This window comes from Cricetulus griseus, chromosome 6 (genome assembly GCF_003668045.3).
Source record: "Cricetulus griseus strain 17A/GY chromosome 6, alternate assembly CriGri-PICRH-1.0, whole genome shotgun sequence".
NCBI lineage: Eukaryota > Metazoa > Chordata > Mammalia > Rodentia > Cricetidae > Cricetulus > Cricetulus griseus.
In genome coordinates this window covers 132,650,745-132,672,996 of record NC_048599.1, presented here as the reverse complement: position 1 = coordinate 132,672,996, position 22,252 = coordinate 132,650,745, and the positions used below count along the sequence as shown (strand labels likewise).

General features: G+C 38.0%; 1 protein-coding gene across 1 annotated transcript in view; it reads right to left on the bottom strand.

Moving 5' to 3' along the window:
• The window catches only part of LOC100773941 (low-density lipoprotein receptor-related protein 1B), a 1,050,824-nt gene that overhangs the window by 610,597 nt on the left and 417,975 nt on the right, over positions 1-22,252 (bottom strand). The window contains exons 27-29 of the mRNA XM_035447074.1: positions 20,648-20,875; positions 11,259-11,433; positions 10,466-10,560 (exon numbers count right to left, since the gene is read on the bottom strand). Coding sequence (XP_035302965.1) covers positions 10,466-10,560; positions 11,259-11,433; positions 20,648-20,875 — 498 coding nt within the window. The remainder of the gene's footprint in view (positions 1-10,465; positions 10,561-11,258; positions 11,434-20,647; positions 20,876-22,252) is intronic.

The following is a 22,252-nucleotide window of genomic DNA, read 5'->3' as shown; positions in this document are numbered from 1 at the left end:
CAGCAATTCCACTCTTGGGTATATACCCAAAACAAGCACATTCATACAACAAGGACATCTGTTCAACTACATTCATAGCAGCATTATTTGTAGTAGCCGGAGCTTGGAAGCAACCTAGATGCCCCTCAACTGAATAATGGATACAGAAAATGTGGTACATTTACGAAATGGAGTACTACACAACGGGAAAAAAAAACAAAAACAAAAACAAAAAAACAATGGAATCTTGAAATTCACAGGAAAAATGATGGAACTAGAAGAAACTTTTCTGAGCTAGGTAACCCAATCACAAAAAGACAAACAAGGAGAAAAGGATTACCAGCCTATAATCCATACCACCAGAGAAGGCAAGAAACAAGGAGGAAACTAAGAGACAAACATGGTACCTTGAAGAAGGGGAAAGGAACTAGATATCCTGAGCACATTGGGAGCATGGGGGATGATAGAGGGAGCTAGGAGAATGAGAAGAGGAGAAGAGGAGGGGTGAGGAGGACATGAGAGAGCAGGAAGGCTGAGTCAGTGGAAGAATAGAGGAGACCAAGAGATAATAGAGGGAGCCATTATAAGTTTAAAGAGAAATCAGGCACTAGGGAAATGTCCAGAGATCTACAAGGATAACACCAACTAACAATCTAAGCAACAGAGGCGAGGCTACCTTAAATGCCCTCCTCTGATAATGAGATTGATGACTGACTTATATGCCATCCAAGAGCCTTCTTAGAGCAGCTGATGGAAGTAGAACCAGATACCCACAGCTAAACACTGAAAGGAACTGGAATCCAGTTTCAGTGAGGGAGGAGTGATGAGCAAAGTGGTAAATACCAGGCTGGTGAAACCCATAGAAACAGCTGACCTGAACAAGGGGGAGCTCATGGTCCCTAGACTGTTAGCTGGAAAACCAGCACAGTACTGATCCAAACCCCATTAACCTGGGTGTGAGTGAGAAGGCCTGGGAAATCTATGGGGCCTCTTGTAGCAGATCAGTACTTATCCCAAGCATAAGAATTGACTTCACAGACCTTGAAAGAACAATTCTCAATTTTATATGCAGAGACAAAAGACCCAGGATAGCCAAAACATCCCTATACAATAAAGGAACTTCTGAAGGCATTACCATCCCTGACTTCAAGCTCTATTACAGAGCTATAGTCCTGAAAACAGTTTGGTATTGGCACAAAAACAGACTGGTAGACCAATGGAATAGAATTGAAAACCCTGATATTAACCCACACACCTATGAACACCTGATTTTTGACCAACAATCCAAATTTATCCGATGGAACAAAGAGAACATCTTCAACAAATGGTGCTGGCATAACTGGTTGCAGACATGTAGAAGACTGCAGTTAGAACCAAGCCTATTGCCTTGCACAAAACTTAAGTCTAAATGGATCAAAGACCTCAACATAAATCCAGCTACACTGAACCTATTAGAAGACAAAGTGGGAAATACCCTTGAATTAATTAGTATAGGAGATTGCTTCCTTAACATTACACCAGTAGCACAGACACTGAGATCAACAATTGATAAATGGGACCTCTTGAAACTGAGAAGCTTCTGTAAAGCAAAGGAGACAGTCAGCAAGACAAAACGGCTGCCGACAGACTGGGAAAAGATATTCACCCCACATCTGACAGAGGGCTGATCTCCAAAATATACAAAGAACTCAAGAAGCTAGTCCCCCAAACACCAAACAACCAATTAAAAAGTGGGGTACAGAACTAAATAGACAATTCTCAATAGAGGAATGTAAAATGGCTGAAAGACACATAAAGTGTTCAACATCCTTAGCCATCAGGGAACTGCAAATAAAAACAACTCTGAGATACCATCTTACTCCTGTCAGAATGGCCACAATCAAAAACACCAATGACAGTTCATGCTGGAGAGGGTGTGGAGAAAGGGGAACACTTCTCCACTGCCAGTAGGAGTGCCAACTTGTACAGCCACTTTGGAAATCAGTATGGCGACTCCTCAAAAAAATGGGAATGAGTCTACCACAAGATCCAGCAATTCCACTCCTAGGCATATACCCAAAAGAAGCACATTCATATAACAAGGACATATGTTCAACGATGTTCATAGCAGCACTATTTGTAATAGCCAGAAACTAGAAGCAGCCTAAATGCCCCTCAACTGAAGAATGGATAGAGAAAATGTGGTACATTTACACAATGGAGTTCTACTCAGTGGAAAAAAAAATGGAATCTTGAAATTTGCAAGAAAATGGATGGATCTAGAAGGAACCATTCTGAGTGAGGTAACCCAATCGCAAAAAGACAAACATGATATGTACTCACTCATGTGGATTTTAGACATAGAGTAAGGATTACAAGCCTACAATCCACACTGCCAAAGAAGCTAATAAACAAGGAGGTCCCTAAGAGAGACATACATGATCCCCTGTAGAAGGAAAGAGGTTCAAGATCTGCTGAGCAAATGGGAGCTCAGGAAGAGGTGGGAAGGAGCTAGGAGAATGAGAAGGGGAGAGGAAGAGGGATGCCGAGGACATGAGGGAGCAGAAAGTATGAGTCAGGGAAAAAATACACGATAACAAGAATGGAGATATCATAATAGAGGGAGACATTTTTGGTTTACAGAGAAATCAGGCACTAGGGAAATGTCTGGAGATCTACAAAGATGACACCAGCTAACTATCTCAGCAATAGAGGAGAGGCTACCTTAAATGCCCTCCCCTGATTATGAGATTGATGACTGACTTATATGCCTTCATCCAGCAGTTGGTGGAAGTAGAAGCAGACACCCATAACTAATCACAGATCTGAACTGGAACCCAGATGCAGAGAAGGACCAGTGAAGAGCACAGAGGTCCAGACCAGGCTGGTGAAACCCACGGAAACAGCTGGCCTGAAAATCTGGGAACTCTTGCTCCCCAGTCTGATAGCTGGGGACTGATCCAGACCCCAGGAACATGGGTTTCTGTGAGGAAACCTCAGAAATCTATGGGACCTCCTGTAGAAGCCCAGTATTTATCCCTAGCATAGGTGTGGACTTTGGGAGCCCATTCCATATAGAGGAATACTCCCTGAGCCAAGACACAAGCCCCTATCCCAAAGGATATGAAAGACTCTGATGACACCCTATGGAAGGCCTCACTATCCTGGGGGAGCAGAAGAGCTATGTGACAGATAAAGTTTTAGTTGTGGGGGGCGGGTAAGGGAGGATGGGTGGGAGAAGGGAACTGGGATTGTCATGTAAAACAATCCTGTTTCTAATTCAAATAAAAAACTTTGGAAAAAAAGAATTGACTTGGGGAGCCCATTACACATAGAGGGATACTCCCTCAGCCTAGACACACAAGAGAGGGCCTAGGCCCTATCTGAAAGGGTATGACAGACTCTGTAAACCCCCCCATGGAAGGCCTCACCCTTCCTGGGGAGCAGAAAGGGTATGGGATAGGTAGAATGTTAATGGGGGGCAGGGGAGGAGGGGAAGGAAAGGGAACTGGGATTGACATGTTAAACAATCTTGTTTCTAATTTAAATAAAAAATGGAAAAACAAAGGTCATGTTGGCAGACAAGAAGCCACCCCTTAAAGCCCATACCCCAAATCTATTGGCAGAACTAATTTCCCCTACACTTCCTCTAAAAGAACGTTCTAATCCTAACTAGTAACATAAAACATTTCCCTGTCATGTTGGAAATCCGTATGGGGTAGAGCCAGCAGTCATAGCTGCTGCTGATGGTCCTAGCGACCCCAGCTTAGCATTCTAAAAAAACTCCTGATCATAAAAGAACAATAGATACACAATAAGAGATTAATACAAAAAGGCATGTAAATGGTTCACAGTGTGTTTGCTGAAGGTACATGGGCTTGAGAGAGAGGATAGAGTCATAGATTAAAATAAATAATTTAAGGATAATAAACTGATCTCCTTAAAGGAGAAGAGTATAAAAATTATAATGGAATATTTAAAGGTGAAAAATATACATGGAGTGTAGATTATGTATACAATTGTGTGTTTTTTTAAAAAATTTTTGACTCCTAATAAGCTAACTGCAGAGAGACATTTGATTGTGGGAGCTGCTAAGCTAAACCAACATAAAGGGATCTTAATTTCATATTTTGGGTCTAAGGATACATTGCTTTGGAAAAGAGCTTCTGCTTTTATTTCCACAGAAGATGAGAACCTGTGGATTCCTTCCAGGCACATATGGTTTGATCAAGTAAGACCTCAAAGAGTTCTCCAATGGAAGCCATGCCCCAGGTGATCCAATGTCCAGAACAGCTTCAAAGCAACTGGCTGAGGATGTGCAACCTTACAGACTACTACAGCCAAGATTTATCTATAATTCTAAATTTTCTCTGGGTCCCCATAAGAACGCTGTGTCCAACAATCAGTAGGAAGTAGTCTAAAAAACTACATCCAAATCCCCAAATAGTTTTATAAATATGTGTTTTCATTCAAATTGTTTTGGTTATTAATGGTTAAGGGACACAGTCAGTCTTTTTCTAAAGAATGCAACAGGAGATATGATATAGAAATGAATACTTTACATTGGCATGGATTTTGGTTTTTGATAGAAATTTAAGGTAAATTTTGTTATACAGTGTATATATTTCTACTCTTGTTTAAGGAATTGTGTTTCTACAGCTCAGTTAAAACTGTAATAAATAGTTAAAAAATACAAATTAATAGTAATCTATGATAGTCAAGCTTGTAGTCATGTTAGGTTTTCTAGATATGCAGAGATATATTTCAGATGGATAGGTAGTCTTAAAACAATTAAAACACCTACATAATACAGCATTTAAAATGTTTTAAGAACATAGACTTTTCTCAAAAGTGAGATACATCTGCTCCTGACAGTACCAATTACTTCAAGAGGGTCATGGTCATCAAAGAAGCTCCTTTTGGATTTTACCTTCAGTGTGGTGAGACTAGCCGTTTGGGCAAAAAACTGTTCTTGCATAGACTACTTGATTGTATGCTGCATACACTGGACATGCAGGACCCAAAGGAAAGTGACTGCTAAAGTTGCCAAAACAAGATGGAACAGTCCTTTAGGATTCTTGTTCTACAGAGGAAACTACCAGACATTCTATAGGACATTGAACAAATCAACTGATGAATTTTGTCTATAGAAGGCAGAACATATCTTCAAATTTCCTGTGTCACTAAGAAGTCTGCCAGATACTCTAGGCCTATAGGCTAAAGATAGATCCTCCAATGTTAGAAAAGAACGTTGGGTGACTGTCCAGGCAGCATAATATCTCTGTCATTTCTAGAGTTATGGAAGTAACTGACAGTGCACTTCTTGTTTACTAAGGTGAATATGCCTGTAGGGTGTTTGCTGGAGTTGAAGACTAGATACTTAGAATTATAGTTTTTCTTAGTTGTGATAAAATGTAAATTAGATGTAAAACTTCAGATTCACAAAGATAGGATAGATGATAGAGTAATTTCTTTAATTACACCAAATACAAATAGACTAAATATTGTAACTATAATTCTTGCTTGATAACTATTTTTTTATAATTAATTGTACTATGTCAATCATAAACCTTCCTTTTTAATTAGACAGAAAAGGGGAGATGATAAGAGATGTCCTTTTGTTTGCTGAGACTATGTGTTGCTTTTATTGATTGAAAAGCTGTTTTGACCAGTGACCAAGTAGAGATAGCCAGGCAGGAAATCCAAAGAAGGCAGAGTCAGGGAGATGCCATGTAGCTGCTGGGGAGATAAGATGTGAGGTAAAAAAAAACCATGAGGCTTTTGGTAAAATATAGTATAATAGAAATGGGTTAATCTAATTTTTAGAGTTAGTCAGTTATATATATGCCTTAGCCACTGGCCCAACAATTATAATTAATAGTAAGTTTCTGGGTGTATATTTGGAAACTGGCAGGCAGGATAAAGAACCTCCAGCCACATCAAGCTGTCTATATACATGTGGCTTTAAGGTTAGAATTCCGTATTATAAAAGACCACTTCCAGAAAATATGTACAAAAGAAATACACGCTAGGTCTAGCTAAGTAGTAGACACCTTCCCAAGCATGTGTGAGGTCTTTGAATTTATTTCAAAGAACTATAAAACTAATATAAAAGCATTTTAGAACCTTTTAAAAAATTTTGTAGGTAATAATATTGCTCACCTGAGAAACTTCCTGAAAGATACAAAATCTCTTCACTAGAAAAATCGAATGATTGAAAAACTCCTGTCATAAAATCTTGCACTATTCACTGAGCAGAAATTATATTGATGGTCCACATCCTAACCAACTGACTAACTGAAGGACCTGCAGTAAACAGTTCTCTATATTTTATTTTTCATTTCAACATTTCCTTCTCTCATCTGATGCATTACTAATACTAAGATAAATTTTATTTTCTATGCCCCTAACAACAACATCAAAAAACTCAGATGCTTTAAAAACAGAGTAGTTTTTGGTCACATTTAGAGGAGCTAGCATTCTGTGGGGTGGATATAACACCTCCAGGCTCATCATCCAGAACTGAATACTAAGAAGGTCTTACCAGGCTTGATTTGTATCTCAGATTTTAGCAGTGAACATGCTACACATATTTATTTATATTGTTTTCTTAGATAATTATGCCATTTCCAGTTTATGCTATGAAAAGCAAGAATTTAATGTCCCAGGGCAAGTCTAAGAATGTCCTGGAGCACCAACTAAATATGGATCATATTGCTGAAACATGAGATGTTGCTCCAAATCTGTAACTCCACATGATCACATATCAGGTACCAATATCTCCATTTTATAGAAATTGAAACAGTTTTCTACAAAATAAGCTATGCATTAAAGTCATACAGATTGTCAATAATTGTCACTGTAGTGATAAACATAGATTTGTTGTTTTATGAGACATAAACATTGTCTGAAACACTATATCCCCCAAATGTGGCATCAGGAATGGTTTTTGGAAATGTGAAAGTTTTTCAATTGTTGAAGGGCTCAGGCTACTCAATTTGTATGGGTAGTTATGGATGGAGAAGGTTTGTCACTTACCAACCCAGACATGTTACTCATGATAGGCTGCTTGAGAAAACCTCAGGCAGAGGAGTAAAACAGCTTCCCATTTTATAAAAGTGTTTTGAAATTTTATTTTAAAGTCATTTCCAGAGACAACAATAACAGAAAGGGAGCAGGTTTCCAGCATTTGTCACTGCAGTGATAGTAGCATGCAGGACACAGCATCTCATGAAGCAAATGCAAAGGACATGTAGACACACTCACCCTCCCCCATCACACTCTCCCTCATTCAAACTCTTCCACTTGCCCTCCTCTCACCCTCCCCCATTCACCCTTCTAAACAAATGTCCTTTATAACATGCAGGCTTTTGTGGTATTTTTATTTCAATATTTTAATAGGGGTCTGGTTAAGGCAAAGTCTTCAAGCATATAAATTTGTATTTAATGTAACCCATGATTGCCAAATTATAGTGTAAAGATTGATTTCTCATCAAAGCTCTTAGCTCTGAACATTCTAGGCTGCCCCTGACAAACAGCAGCTGAACCTCCTCCATTTAAAAGGAGTCCTGTGTATGGAGCTGGACCTTGTAAAGTCATTTCTTCTGCTCCGTCTTTGTTACAGAAGGATTTGCATTTCAGTATGCCCCAGATTTCTAACACTAGCCTCCATTTCAACTGTGTACAAATCTCAAAACAAATAGTATAAAGAATAGAACTAGTAATTATATTGTTTACACAAAATGGTTTATTTAAGGCTACACAAAAGGCATGATTTCAACCTTTAGTGGTACTGTACTTATTTGAAATTATTACTATAGGGAATGAGCTACATCAAGTCAGTGTATTTCCACATTTTTAAAAATGAAGAAACCATTAATGAAGCTATTGATGAAAAACTTCAGCTTATATTACTTTTTAAAGTTTAAAGTATTCTATATACACCTCAAAGTCAAACTGATTTTTCTATTGTATATTTTGTAATTTTCATATTTAAAATAGAAGCAAACAAAGTCAAGTTATCATGCATTTTTGAAATTATGCTGTAAAATTACAAACAAATGTTATACTTTTGTCTCACAAAGATATAAAAATATGAGACAAGAAACATGGAGGTAAAGAAAGTATATTAGTACACACATATACCTGTTACCTTCTAAAATACATATATATATATGTATATATATATATATATATGCACATTTACCTTCTAAAATAATTTTTGTGATTTTAAGAATGTTTTATAGGAACAGCTCAAGAATGTCAACATTGCTCTGCTTTAACAAATCAAGTGTTAAATATGATGCAAAATAATATTTCAGATTAAAAGACTTGTTTTTCTGTCTCAATGACAAGCATCTTCCCTCCTTGCCTCTGAAGTAGTTCAGAGAAAATATGATGAATTGACATAACAATTTTTCTAATTAATTCATCTGAGAAACTCTGATTTTCTTTAAATGGGCTGCTGACCTATTTTGTCCTTTGTACAACAAGGCTTCCATACATAGTGCTTGATGACATTATCCTTCATGGATCAAGATGTAAGGATTCTGATCACTACAAATTAGAAACTTGGTTACAAAGATTCCAAATAAATGAACTCTGAGTTGTTCCATGTCTCATATATCTCATCTACATATATCTGTTACATATATGTAACACAGTCATGGCACATATTTCCCCTGTTGCACATTCCTTCCAAATTAGCTGTTCTTTGTCTAAAGTTAAGTATTATACCTGAACATTTCTTAGGACTTCACGATCACCAGAAGACCCACATGTTCATGAGAATTTAACCAAACTTTTACAATTTTCACTTGTTAATTAGTTCTTGTGCTAAATAGGATCCTAGTCCTAACCAAACAGCCCTTAAGAATTCATTAGGTTTATTTCTACATCTCTATTTTTTATTGTAGCTCTATGTTGTAGTCTGAGATTGGACACAGTGATATACTTAGCTCCTCCCTTCCTGCTAGAATTGCTTTGGCTATTTTGGATTCTGTATGTTTCCATGGATATTCTCAGATTAACTTTTTAGTCCTAAGAATGTAATGGGAATTTTGATGGGCATTATATTAAATATGTAGGTCACTTCTGCAATAAATTTATTTTTTCATTATTGGTCACTAACTACATAAATATTGAAAGTATATCCATCTTTTTGTCTTCTTCAGTGTCTTTCTTCAGTGTCATAATATTGAGTCTTCCCATTGCATGTGTTAGGTTTGCCTACTACATACTAAGCAAGAACATTCTTCTAAGCTACTGAAGGCTATATCTTGATTTTTTATCTTCCTATTTTGTTAAAATTATATTACAAGTTTTAAGAGTAATTTTTGGTGGGGTCATGAGGACTTTTCCTGTGTTGAAACCTATTTTACCTACAGCATACACTGGGAAGCAAATAGCCTTTTCAACAAGTGTTGCAACCAGAAAAGTGGTAGCACACCCATATCTCTACCCTGTACAAAGTGAACTCAAAGTGCATCAAGCATAGTAATGTAATTCCTGGAATTCTGAAACTTCTAGAAGGAAATATAAATAAAACATCAAGTGTAGGTCTGGACAAGGACCTTCTAAAAGGGAAATAACTTTAAGAATTGACAAATAGGATTGATGACATTGGAAAAGTCTTGTGTAACAAATGAAACAACTATCAGAGTGAAGAAACAGCCACACATTGGGAGAAAAAATATGCCAATTACATACTAGACAGGGAGTTATTGCATAAATATGTAAATAACTTCAAAACTTCAATATAAAAATAGCCAAGATATCTCATCAATACACAGCCTAATAAATTGAATTAATAGTTCTCAGGAAAAGAAATAAACTGCCAATAAACAGTGGGGAAAAATGTTCAACATCCTTAACAATGGAAGAAATATAAATTAAATTCCCTTTAAGAGCTGAGGAGATGGCCCAGTCAGCAAAGTGCTTGGCACAGGAACATTAAGACCTGGGTTAAATACTCAGTGCTTGTGTAAAAAGCAACCAACCATGCTTCTGCATTGGGTCGTACCTCCAGCTTCCTGTCTTGAGTTCCTGCTCTAACTTCCTTTGATGATGGACTGTGATGTGGAAGTGGAAGTGAAATAACCCCTTTCCTCTGCAAATTGCTTGTGGTTCTGGCTTTCAGTGCAATATTAGAACCCTTAACTCGGGTAAAAGGGGAAGGGTACTCTAACAGAATGAAAACAGAAGGAAGAGAGTGGCAGAGTTGGGAAGGGAGGGGAACAAGTGGAAGCATCAAATGTCATAATATGCACATAGGAAGCTGCCACAGAGACACTCAGGCAGTCTGTGTGCTAAGGAAGTTTAATAGCAACCCCTCCCTCACACAAAAGAAATCTCATGCAGAGAAAACCGATTCCATGGGAACCAATCAACTTGATAATGGTTATTATTATTATGTATTATTAATCTGTAATTTTTTAAGTGTTTAGTTCTAAGTCATGCAAGAGTATCACATTAAACCTGTTACTATTAATATTAAAAAAATACTTACCAACTGGTTCCTTTTGGTTCTGAAAGAGAATCTTGCTGTTACTCCCATCCATATTTGCCATGTTTATTGTATTTCCATCTGTCCAGTATAGTTTCCTTAATTCAAAAGATATGGATTAGATATTATATTCAGATCCATTTATTAAAAGGAAGCATGTGGCAACAAAAGAAGTTAGAAAACATTCTAGGCAACAGATTAATTCTTTTTCCAAAAGTCCTAAAAGTGTTGGGCCCCTGTGCATTTTCCTAGGAGGAAAGCATGTCTTTTGCATTTTCCTTTCTTAGAAAAATTTCATCTTATTCTCATTTTCCATCTACATCCAAATCTGATGCTTAACCAAGCCTACAGCAAACCGCTCTCATTTTGTCCTTCATCAAACCTGAATCCTCTTGGCTGAGAAGGTATTAGAATCTGTAGATGGGAAGAAACTCATTTCAACCATTCCTGAAAACTGTGGTATCACACAGGCACCTCTACCCACCAGAGACAGGAGAAGTGACCACTCGTAGAAAATTTTCACATCCAGCATTCAAAATGAAATTGCTTTTCCTCCACAACTCTTTTTATTCTAAACTCTCATTCCCTAAAAACACACTAATGAGAGCTTACAAATTGCATTCATTTGGATAGAATTCTCTAACCAGGACTCTGAGTTTCTTTAACAATTTTCATACTCTAATTTACATTTTGACTCTATGCTGAATATATGTATCATCTGAATTAAACAATCGTTTTATGTAAAATCTGAGATAAAGTCCAAAATGTTGTAAATTTAAAAAAAATCATACTTTACCCCCTGACTGGGTGAGCTGCCAGACATTGTGGCTTATCGATTCCGTGGATAATTGAGGTTTTCAAAGAGCCGTCTAGCCTGGCCACGTTAATTTGTGTTTCATCAAATTCTGAGCTAATCCAGTATAAATTACGTGAAACCCAGTCCACCGCTAACCCTCTGATGCTCTGAATATCTGCAAAACAGGATAAAGAAAATGGAGAATGACCGAAGGTTCACATACACTTGGCTTCTCAGGTAACTTATTTTCTGTCTAAGGGAAAACCTAATTTACACTTTAATTTGTCAGCTAAAATTGTACAAGATTGTAATCTCATTCCCTTATCAACACTTCTTAGGGCACGCATAATCATTAATGTCTAACTGCTGCGGCATTACGGAACCTGAAGCAACAATTATCATCAAAATTAGAGTAATCGTCAATGATTCAGCAGTAACCCCTTAGAACTGGTAGAAGTCTTGTTGGCAGAGGTGACCATGATTTGAGTGAGAATGATTGCTGCTGCGGTTGGTACCACCCAAGTCTAGTTAGGAGAAAGTACTGTGTGTCATTAACAAATGGGCTGTTTGATGTCTTAAGTGCTGATTTGTTACTTATGCGAAATATAATAATTCACCCTTCCCCCAAACCAGCAGACTTGAACACTTTTCAACAGACAATTAACAGTATTTTAATGGAATATGAGAACAAAACTCAAGTCTTTTTACCATCACTCCAAATGCAGGCTCCACAAAATGATCGAAACCTGATTAAGTGTGGATCTCGTGCCACTAAAGAGGGTCGCCACACTGCTTTTCTTTCAGTAGTGAACTGGGTGTCTTCAACACACAGGGACATTTTAAAAAGAGAAACCTACTAAAATGAACTGTTATAAATTGTGGAGATTATGAGTATATAGTGGCAACATTTTAGTGACTATCTGTGACATGTGAGCGCTTACCCCTGGACTTGCCTCTTTTTTCATTTTGCTGTTTTCTAGTATTTAGTACTTCTAGGGTTCTTTGGTCATCAGTTCCTTGACCTTACAGTGGCTATGGGAAAATGCAGCCTGGTCTGTGAATGTAGGAAAGAAGGTGGAAGTACTGAGAGTTCCACGGGCCTCGGGCATGAACTTGCTCCAGTACTGACCATTACAAGCAGCCGCTTCTTCACTCTACTGGAATCAAAATATCTTCCCACTCAACACAAGCTAGCAAACTAGGCTTTTTTTTTCTTTCTTTCTTTCTTTCTTATGGGAAAATGTCATTAAAGTAGAAAACTCCAAACTTACAAAACTTGCTAACAAAGCAGAAGAGGACCTGGAGTCCAGTAATTTATTGTGATGGGGCTGTGGAGCAGAGGAGTGTGCCTCGCGACTACAACACTTTCAAGGTCTGGAAGCATTTCTTCAATCCGTGTGGCCTTTACAATGATCCTTACAGTCTCACATCCTCAACCTGCTCCCTGTGTAGGACTCTCTTCTCACCATTGCTGCTAAACCTCTACATTCTGAATGTGAACTTACTTTACAACACAACTGCATACTTACTTTTTGCTGTTTTCGAGACAAAAATAATGCAACACTTCTTTGCAATTAGACTTTCCCTCTCACTCAGGGTGTACTTCCTCCTGCCCCATCTTCTGGGGCTCACTGCAGAGAGGCAGTGCTACAAGAATGAGGTTTGGATTCATTCTCTAACCCTGCGGCACTGGCTTTTTGTTATCAGTTACATAGAATTTTTTTTCAGCCGCTTTGCTCATCTTAACCTGAGGCAACTTACAAATAAAACAGAGGATTTCTGGGAATCCTCTAGAGGATGTAACATTGTTCTACTAGAAGACGTGTTTTATAAAATATTTTTGTTTTATCTCTCTGTTGTTGAGGATATTTTAAATTGCTTACTAATTGAACTAAACATATGGCATAGAGAATGTACCCTTCTTTGATAATAAAGCAAAACTCCATATATATTATCAATATTTATATATTTCTAATATGTTGGATATTTCCTTAGATGTGCAGCATACACTCAACATAAGGATTTGTAATGATTTTACTAAGTCACTTTTACTCTTCAGAGTCTAATCTGGACTCTTAAGGGCATACGAATTAATTACAAACTCAAGTATAAGGCTAAAGTGCCTGAAGCTGAGGGTGATTTTTATCTGAGCAAACATCTGGGCAACCTCAACCAAAACTTTGTATCCCTGTGACTGTTTTTGACCGAGATGGCATTTTGGGTTACCAGTATGACATTTGCAATCAACTTCTTCATTTTTTCCATAACTAAAGCCCACAATTCATTGTTTTAGAGAGCCCTAAAACTGTCCACAAAGGACTTGTAGGAAAAATATCACTGCGTCTTTCTTCTCTTTAATAAAAATATGGAGACAATATATTTTTACTCTAACATCTGTTTTCCAGTTAAGTCATATCAATACATCTGAGCAAGTGTCTCAGAAAGTCAGCTTTCCTCTGTCAGGGGAAAACCAACTCTCTTGAACTAAACACATGATATAGTCTGCAAAGTCCTTCCTTACCACAAAAGTCTCTAGTGCATGACAAATTTTAATTTTCACATGTATGTCAAAATCACAAGACAGTTGAATGCCTGCATGTCACACACACACACACACACACACACACACACACACACACACACACAAATGCATGGCAGCAAAAACTGTAAAGGTAATCAAGTGAGAGTTTAGAAATGTAGCAACCATTAAGACAAAATCCACACAGAGTATCTTCGCTTTTCTGGAACAGCTGCTCTTTGGTGCAATGTACCTCATGAGTGTGACAGCAAGACAAAATGACCACAGGATTACTAGAAAGATTTTACACATCATTAGTATATTAGTGAGTGGGAAAACCATTAGTGTTTAAAAGAATTGTTGAAAAATTAACATTTTGCTCTAGATTTTTCAATCATTTCTTTGAATATATGCAAATGTCAGAATATCTTCCTATGGTTTATGCAATGGAACAATGATAAAACAGCCAAACAGATGCAATGTAAGAACAAAACTGAAGAGCAAACCAATCAAGAGTCCTCAAATTCAAAAAACTTTTTGTACAATAATCCAAAACAGCAGTTGGACACAGTTAACCTGATGAACTTTAAAAGAAGGAGAAAAAGTTTAGCTAGAGTAACTATAGGAAGTTAGAAGCTGGATCTGGAAGACAGAATAAGTAACATAATATTTTTAATCAATGCTTTTAAAGGGCAGCATATAAAAGGAGAAGCAAGATTATTGAGATAATATTGGAGTTTTTCCTCACCGGAATAATAAAAAGCAAAACCTTATAAAAGACAAAATGAGAATGTGGTGAGAAGATGCAGGGAAGATTGTAAAGACACATGAACAAATACAGAGGCCAACCAGATAAACTTAAGGGTTATGATTACAATGGTAAAGCTAAGCTAAGAGTGGGCACATAGCTGAGAGAAAATAATCCTTGAATTTGAATATTGTACTCAGCTGAATTATCTTAAATTAAAACCTAACAATAACAAAAGCTGATTTAAAAATCAACAAAATATACAATGAACTTAAGAAACTGGCCACCGAGTGGTGTTGGTGACACATACTTTTAATCCCAGCACTCAGGAGGCAGAGACAGGTGGATCTCTGTGAGTTCGAGACCAGCCTGGTCTACAAGAGCTAGTTCCAGGACAGTCTCCAAAGCCACAGAGAAACCCTGCCTCGAAAAAGAAAAAAAAGAAAAAAAGAAGCTAGCCACCTAAACACCAAACAATGCAATTAAAAAGTGGAGTGCAGAACTAAATAGAGAATTCTCAACAGAAGAATCTAAAATGGCTGAAAGACACTTGAGAAAGTGCTGAATATCCTTAGCCATCAGGGAAATGCAGCTCAAAACCACTCTGAGATACCATCTTACTCCTATCAGAATGGCTAAAATCAGTAACACCAATGACAGTCTATGCTGGAGAAGATGTGGAGAAAGAGGAACACTCCTCCATTGCTGGTGGGAGTGCAAACTTGTACAACCACATTGGAAATCAGTATAGTGGTTTCTTAGGAAAATGGGAATCAGTCTATCTCAAGATCCAGCAATTCTTCTCTTGGGCATATACCCAAAGAATGCACATTCATACAATAAGGACATATGTTCAACTGTGTTCATAGCAGCATTATTTGTAATAGCCAGAACATGGAAGCAACCTATATGCCCCTCAACTGAAGAATGGATAGAGAAAATGTGGTACATTTACACAATGGAGTACTACTCAGCAGAAAAAGAAAAAAAAATGGAATATAGTTGGAAATTACCAATATGGAGTCAGGAAGAAATATAAGGGTATTTAATAGGGAAAAGCCTTACTTACAGAGCGACCTAGCCAGCCTGCATAGCAGCAGTCTGTACGCAAGCCCAAAAGAGAAACCGAAAGTGAAAACGCAGTTACCCTATGTCCCCTGACCATGCCCTCGAAAGCTTGTGAGGGCGTGGTCAGGCACACCTGTAGCCAGCCCCTAAGTAGGCGTGGCTACAGCTTCCCATACAGTGGAATGTTGAAATTTGCAGGAAAATGGATGGAACTAGAAGAAACCATCCTGAGTGAGGTAACCCAGTCACAAGGGGATAAACATGGTATGTACTCACTTATATATGATTTTTAGGGTTAGGGCAGTGGTGGCACAGAGCATGCATGAATGGCCAAACAATGTTTGCTGTAAATTGAGGTTCACCCCATAAGAGGTAGCCCATACCATATATAGCCTGGAGGGCTAAACCAAACCAAACCAAAACCCTGGAGACTGGATATCCCAGAGACCTAGAGTAAAACCAAACACTACTAGGGAAAAAAAGTCCTTGTAATGATATTTTGCTATACTGTTAGATTGGTGCCTTTCTAGTTCATCAGTCATTAGGAAAGGATTCTACTAGTGTCAGGGGACCAAATATGAATATGATATTTTGGATACAGGCCTCAAGCTCAACTCCACGAGCTGGAATCTCCCATTGTCTTTTAGATGTTGGCTGGTTACCTCCAGATGGCCTTGCCAAGGTGGAGAATTTCTTCTAGTTTATATAACAATAGACCTAGGCCATGGGTGGGCCCACACCTATTGGCGGGGATGGGGCTAGTAAAACATGTCTGGTGCAGGTGGAATGTCTGAGGGCTTCAGTATGTGCTTCCAGGACTATCTTGAGGATTAAAGAAAATATTTGATATCAGCTCTATACATGATAATAGATGTCTTCTGCCTGTAACCCCGCTTTTGGACAGCTATTTAAGAGCATGCTTGAATAAACCCTGGTCTCCAGTACCAACTGAGAGCCCTCCTAAGATGACAAGATGTCTCTATCTCATCCTTAAAACCACTGGGTAGCTAGGACTATGCCACTCAGGGTTGGACCCAGGGGCTGTTTGCCTGGTTCCAATAGCAGCCCCAAAGACATCAGTCTGGAGTAGATGGTCTCTGTAGCATGGGACTGATACAGGCCAGACCCCAGCACACCAGCAGCAGATGGGAGAGGGTGTAGAGCCCACCACAACATATTATTCAGAGAGAGTCTAAATTAGAGTTCTCCATAGGTCTCTCACCTTGAGATCTTTGAACACTGCAGACGAGGTGGAGGGGAGATTGTAGGAGTAATGGGATGGAGGATACCAGGAGAGCATACCCACCCAATCAACTAAACAGGGCTCACTTGGCATCAGAGAGCTTGAAGAAGCAAGAAAGGGGCCTGCATGGGCCTGCACTAAATCCTCTGCTTATATGTTATGGCTGTTATCTTGGTATTCTTATGAGACTCTTACCAGCTGGGAGCAGGTGTGTTTCTGAACTGTTTTTCTGCTCTTGAGACTTTTTCCTACTACTGGATTGCCTTGAGCAGCCTCAATATGAGGACTTTTGCCATAACTTAATGTTTCTTGTTTTGTTCTGTCTGGCTGTCATGTCTTGAAGACCTGTACTTTTCTGAAGAGGAAATGGAGGGGGGGGCGGGGATCTGGGAGAGACAGGAGGTAACGGGCTCTAGGAGGAGTGGAAGGGCGGGAAATTGTGGTGGGGATTTATAGTATGCAAGAAGAATCTATTTTCAGTTAAAAGAGAAAAAAATGAAATAAAGAACCCCCCCAAGAAGGAACAGAGGGCAATCATGTTCAGAGGAAGAGCAAGGTCTGCAGAGACCATCCACAGGGCTACAGAAGAACTAATGGACAAGCAAAATACATAAACTACTGTTGGAAATTGTGGTAATCTGGATTTCCAAAGTCAAGCTTGCAAAATTCATCAGTTTTGATGCTAATGGAACTTTTTACCAGTCTGTATTAGTTATTTCTTGTTTCTGTGACAAAACACTAGCACTGAAAGAGGTTATGGAAGAAGTTTTTTTTTTTTTTCTGTATGGTTCAAGAGGTATAAGAGTCTATATGGTAGAGAATCATGATAGTAAATGGTAAGTATGGCAGCAGCTTCAAGAAAGCTGAGAGTTCTCATCTAAAAAGGCAAGAATGAAGCAGAGAGGAGGGATTGGTAATGGAGCAAAGCCATTGAGAGCCAGCCTGCCTCCATTTTTAGGCTTAAAGGCTATCTTATAGTAAAGAAAACCTAGACTCATTCCTGTTTATGATTATAAATCTGTTTCTCAAGGAATGGGGTATGCCCCACTTGTAACCTTAATTACAAATGGCTCTTCTCTGCCTGTTCCAGGAAATGTTAATCATATCCTTATTTCAAAAAGTTGTAATGACCGTCTTGCAACCCTACATGTATTTTAAAAAGTTGATATTTATACCTTGGTATTGCCGACTTCTTAGATTCTGCTCTGTAACCCCTCCTATTTTTCCAACCAAATCCTATTTTTCAAAATCCCCTACCCCTGAGCTATAAAACCTTGTCTTCTTCAAGTCAAATGGTGACCTCTTAAATCCCACCTTAAAGGAAGGCAGCCTGTATACACAAATAAAACAAGCTTGCTTTTTCTTGATTTAATTAATATGGCCATGATGATTTGTGTCAGTGGTATTTCTCCTCAACTCTTTGGGATTTACACTATAACTCTCAAAGACCTTCTTTACATACATACTCCAGCAAGACTCCACACCTAAACCTTCTGAAACAACACCATCAACTACCAGCCTAGTGTTCCAATACATGAGCATATTGGGCATGTTTCTTATCAAAACCCCCACACTGTCCTTAGCATGGCTGCACTCTGGAAGGAAGGCAAGTCCATTGAATTTGAGAAGAACAGAAGCCACTTTGACAGAGCCTTTTCCTCCCCCTTCATGTTAAACCCTTGCCTTTGTATTTTCCCCTTTGTTGGATCCAAAATCAGCCCATGTTTCTTCCAACTCTATCCGTCTCCACAAAGTCTATGCTTCTACCACATACCAGAACCACCAAAGCAGACAAGTAGCCTTCAAACAGCTACCAGATGTTCACCTGCATGGTCTCTATTAGACATCTTTGATAAAGGGACCACTTCCAAAGCAAAGCTAAATGTCTCACTAGGCACTCTTAAAAGCAGATACCATTCTATGTATTAATACAGAAGCTGAAGCATAGGAATCAGCGCTTTAAGCTGTATGTGTGTAATCATGTTCTATCTCTTCAGCCCTGGACACACCTGTGCTCTTCCTTCTCTGGAGGATGCAGTATGGGTATCACAGTGGCTACCCAGCCTCTCTCCCTCCAGTTCTTCTCCTTTAGAAAATGCTTGTCCAGATGACCTAATTTCAGATCCTAATGAATATGTGTAATAGTAGGGAAAAAATTTTTACTGCTCAATGTGGACAGGTAGTAATTAAAGTCTGGTAAATTGAAAAGTCTTGTATATTTCTGAAATATGTACTCAACAAATTATGATTTGATTCCAGTCCCAGCATTATATTCAGAAGCCATGTCCCCTAATGTTTATCAACAGCATTTCTAGCTGAATACAGGCCTCACAGCTTCTGGAGAAATATGTTCATATTCTTGATAGGGCTGTGACCTCCTTCCTTAACTCTGGAGGAGGACCATTTCAGTGAGGATAATGACATTGCCATGCCTGTTACACAGTTTACACTGAGCACTGGAAGAAAGTTTCTATGGAGAAGTGAATTCATCGTATTAGTTCTCTGACTTTCCTTTAATTGAGTTGGAAATAAATTTGATCACTTGTGACAAGTCAATACTGAATTAATGTTCAGTAAGTTGTTTTAACAGCTTTAATATGTGATCAATTGGTCTAAATAATGTCATACATCATTTGTCAGCCTGTGCCACCCTGTGAATACCTGAAGCTTCTATTCAGATGTGGTTTGAGAACCTGTTTCCTATATTGCTCTAATTAGGAACTAAAACACTCTCTGGACTTTGGAGCTATCTCTCCCTTTTCTGAAGAGGAAACAGAGGGAGGATGGTTCCTCTGGGGGGAAGGGAGGTGGAGGGAGTTAGGAGGAGTGAAGGTAGAGAAACTGGTTTGATGTATTGGATGAGAGAAGAAACTATTTTCAGTTAAAATACAAGATTTCAGTATTCTTCAAAAGTGCAGGTGCTTGACTGGGTTGGTAGGAGTAAGGTTACCCTATCTTCAGTCCTCTTGAAATGCTTGTATTAAATGCATAGGGTCATTCAGGGAAAGCAAGTTTGGTCTGTTTTTCAGTCACAGTAAGTAATGCTCAGTGAAGACACATTTACCAAGCTAGTGACTGACACAAAGTGAAAACAAGCAATGTACGAGGAAATAATATATTATTAACTCAAAGCTAAATATCCAGGATCCAGCGATTGCATTCACATAGATAATTAACTCCAGCTAGGTTTTTTATACTATAGAAATCATCATCATCATGTGTGTTTATGTTTACACATATGCTCTTGAGCCCATACATGTCACAGCAGGCACCTAAAAATCAGAGCACAACCTTCAGTGGATTCTCTATTATGGTAAGTATTTTTACCCACTGAGCCATCTTACCAGTCCTTTTTTTTTTTTTTCAGTTAATTCAATTGATACTTCTGAGAGCTTATGAGAAAGCTTCTGGAATGTTTCCTTGTGTAATATTTTTAAGGATTGATTGAGAGGACTGGGCCAGGCCCTGCTATACCTCATGCTGTCGCTGTCTCCATGTGAGTAATGTTTCATGGCAGCAAAAAAAAAAAAAAAAAAAAAAAAAAAAAAAAAAGCTTTTTAATGTGTTTAGACACTTGAAAATTTTAATTTGCTCTGTAATTTTTCCTTTGAATTGAACTAAATTTTTGGTTATCCAAGTGTTGTGTGTTTTAACTGTGGCATTTGACATTTATAGAGATGTAGTACACCGTTGCTTCTTTGAATAACCAATTTCAACTTTCAGCTGAGTTCAACAGTGGAGGAAGAATGTAAAAGAAACTGTTTACTACATATGGAATAACAAGCACTGTTGGGGTCATGCAATTCTTTTACCTCTTGAAATAACTGTTTCTAGCCCTGTTCCATTAATGAAAGCCCGAGTTATGGTTTGCGTTTTGATGTCTGTCCAGTACAGGCGTTCCTCAGAGGCATCAAAGTCTATTACAGCAACATCGTCAATATCAGGGACAGTGAAGGCCGTGATGAAGTTCATATATGGATTGTCAATGTCCACTCCTCGGATCTCAGAACGTCTTGCATAAAGAAGAAACTTTTTCATTTCTGGAAAAGTAAATTCAACTTAGAGTTTTTCTTATATTGTTGGCAAGCTTAAGACAGTCTAGAAATTCTAAAATAACAACTTTAATGACTTCAATTTGAACATAGAATAAAAAGTATCTGATGGAAACAGAATATAGGTCGTCGATCCAGAAGGTATTCAGAACAAACAGTTAAAAAAAATCTTTAAGTAATATGATTTAGTTTGAAATGTGAAGAAATTCTTGGTACTTGATTTCTATCTCAGCATAGCAAAATGTTGCTTTCCAAAGTCAGGTGTGGAAGTGCAGGCAGATCTCTGAGTTCCAGGCCATCCATGGCTACATAGTGAGAACCTGTCTCAAAAAAAAAAAAAAAAAAAAAAAAAAAAAAAAAAAAAAAAAAACACAAATGGAAAACAAACAACCAAAACCAGAACTTGCTGGATATATGTGCTCAACAACCATATTTCGTACTGGCATATAATTAAAGTAAAATTGCCTTTCATTAAATCATTTTTAAAGTACTTAAGAATTTATCATCCTAAAAATTGTCACTGTATAAAAGTAGACATTATTTTTTTAAAAATTCAATTCATGTATTTCTTATCAAAATTAGGGCTCAGATAGTCTCCATATTTTATTGCAATTTTTTTGTCCTGCTATTGGGAAGCATTTGGGTACTCTTGTGCTGTTTGTGATATAGGAGTTATAGTTATTCTAATATTGGTTGTGGTTGGGTTGCTATTATTTTGAGAAAGCCACTAATGTAACATGAAGGTCCATGGTACACTCTCTTGTTACAGCATTACTTTTCATATATAGTAAGACAGACTGCCTGACATACATTCCTGGGTTCTCTGCAGGGATCTTTAAAATCACTAGCAAGCTCTATTCTCTACACTCTCCACTAGCTGATGGGTGTTTGTCATTTCTCTGTGGGGTTGGATTTGTTAAGGGCAATATTAAGAGAAAGTGGGCACAGTGAATGTCGTTCCTCTCTATGTTTGCAATATGCATGCACACATACCATGGGTATAGAACTTGTTAGATAACTTCATTATGGTAAAAGGCAGGACACTCCCCTCCCATCAACATTCCTGAACCCATGAAAGACAACACCCCAATATCTCCAGCATGGCCCTCTGGTTTGGTGGAACTTGCAGTTCCCAATTGCAAATGCTTGTTTTCTCAAGTACCTCTTGTCTTAATTACTGTTTGATGACCTTCTGTGTCCTTTTATAAATTATTAATTGAGATAAACATGGACCTGGATCAGAGAAATCTGGTCTTATCCTATAATAAGTGCACAGAATTAAAGCCATTAGTAATAGACTCATAATTTAACTTCTGGTAAGTGATTCCATTTTCTGCCCTATAGATTAAGTAACTACAAAGAAAA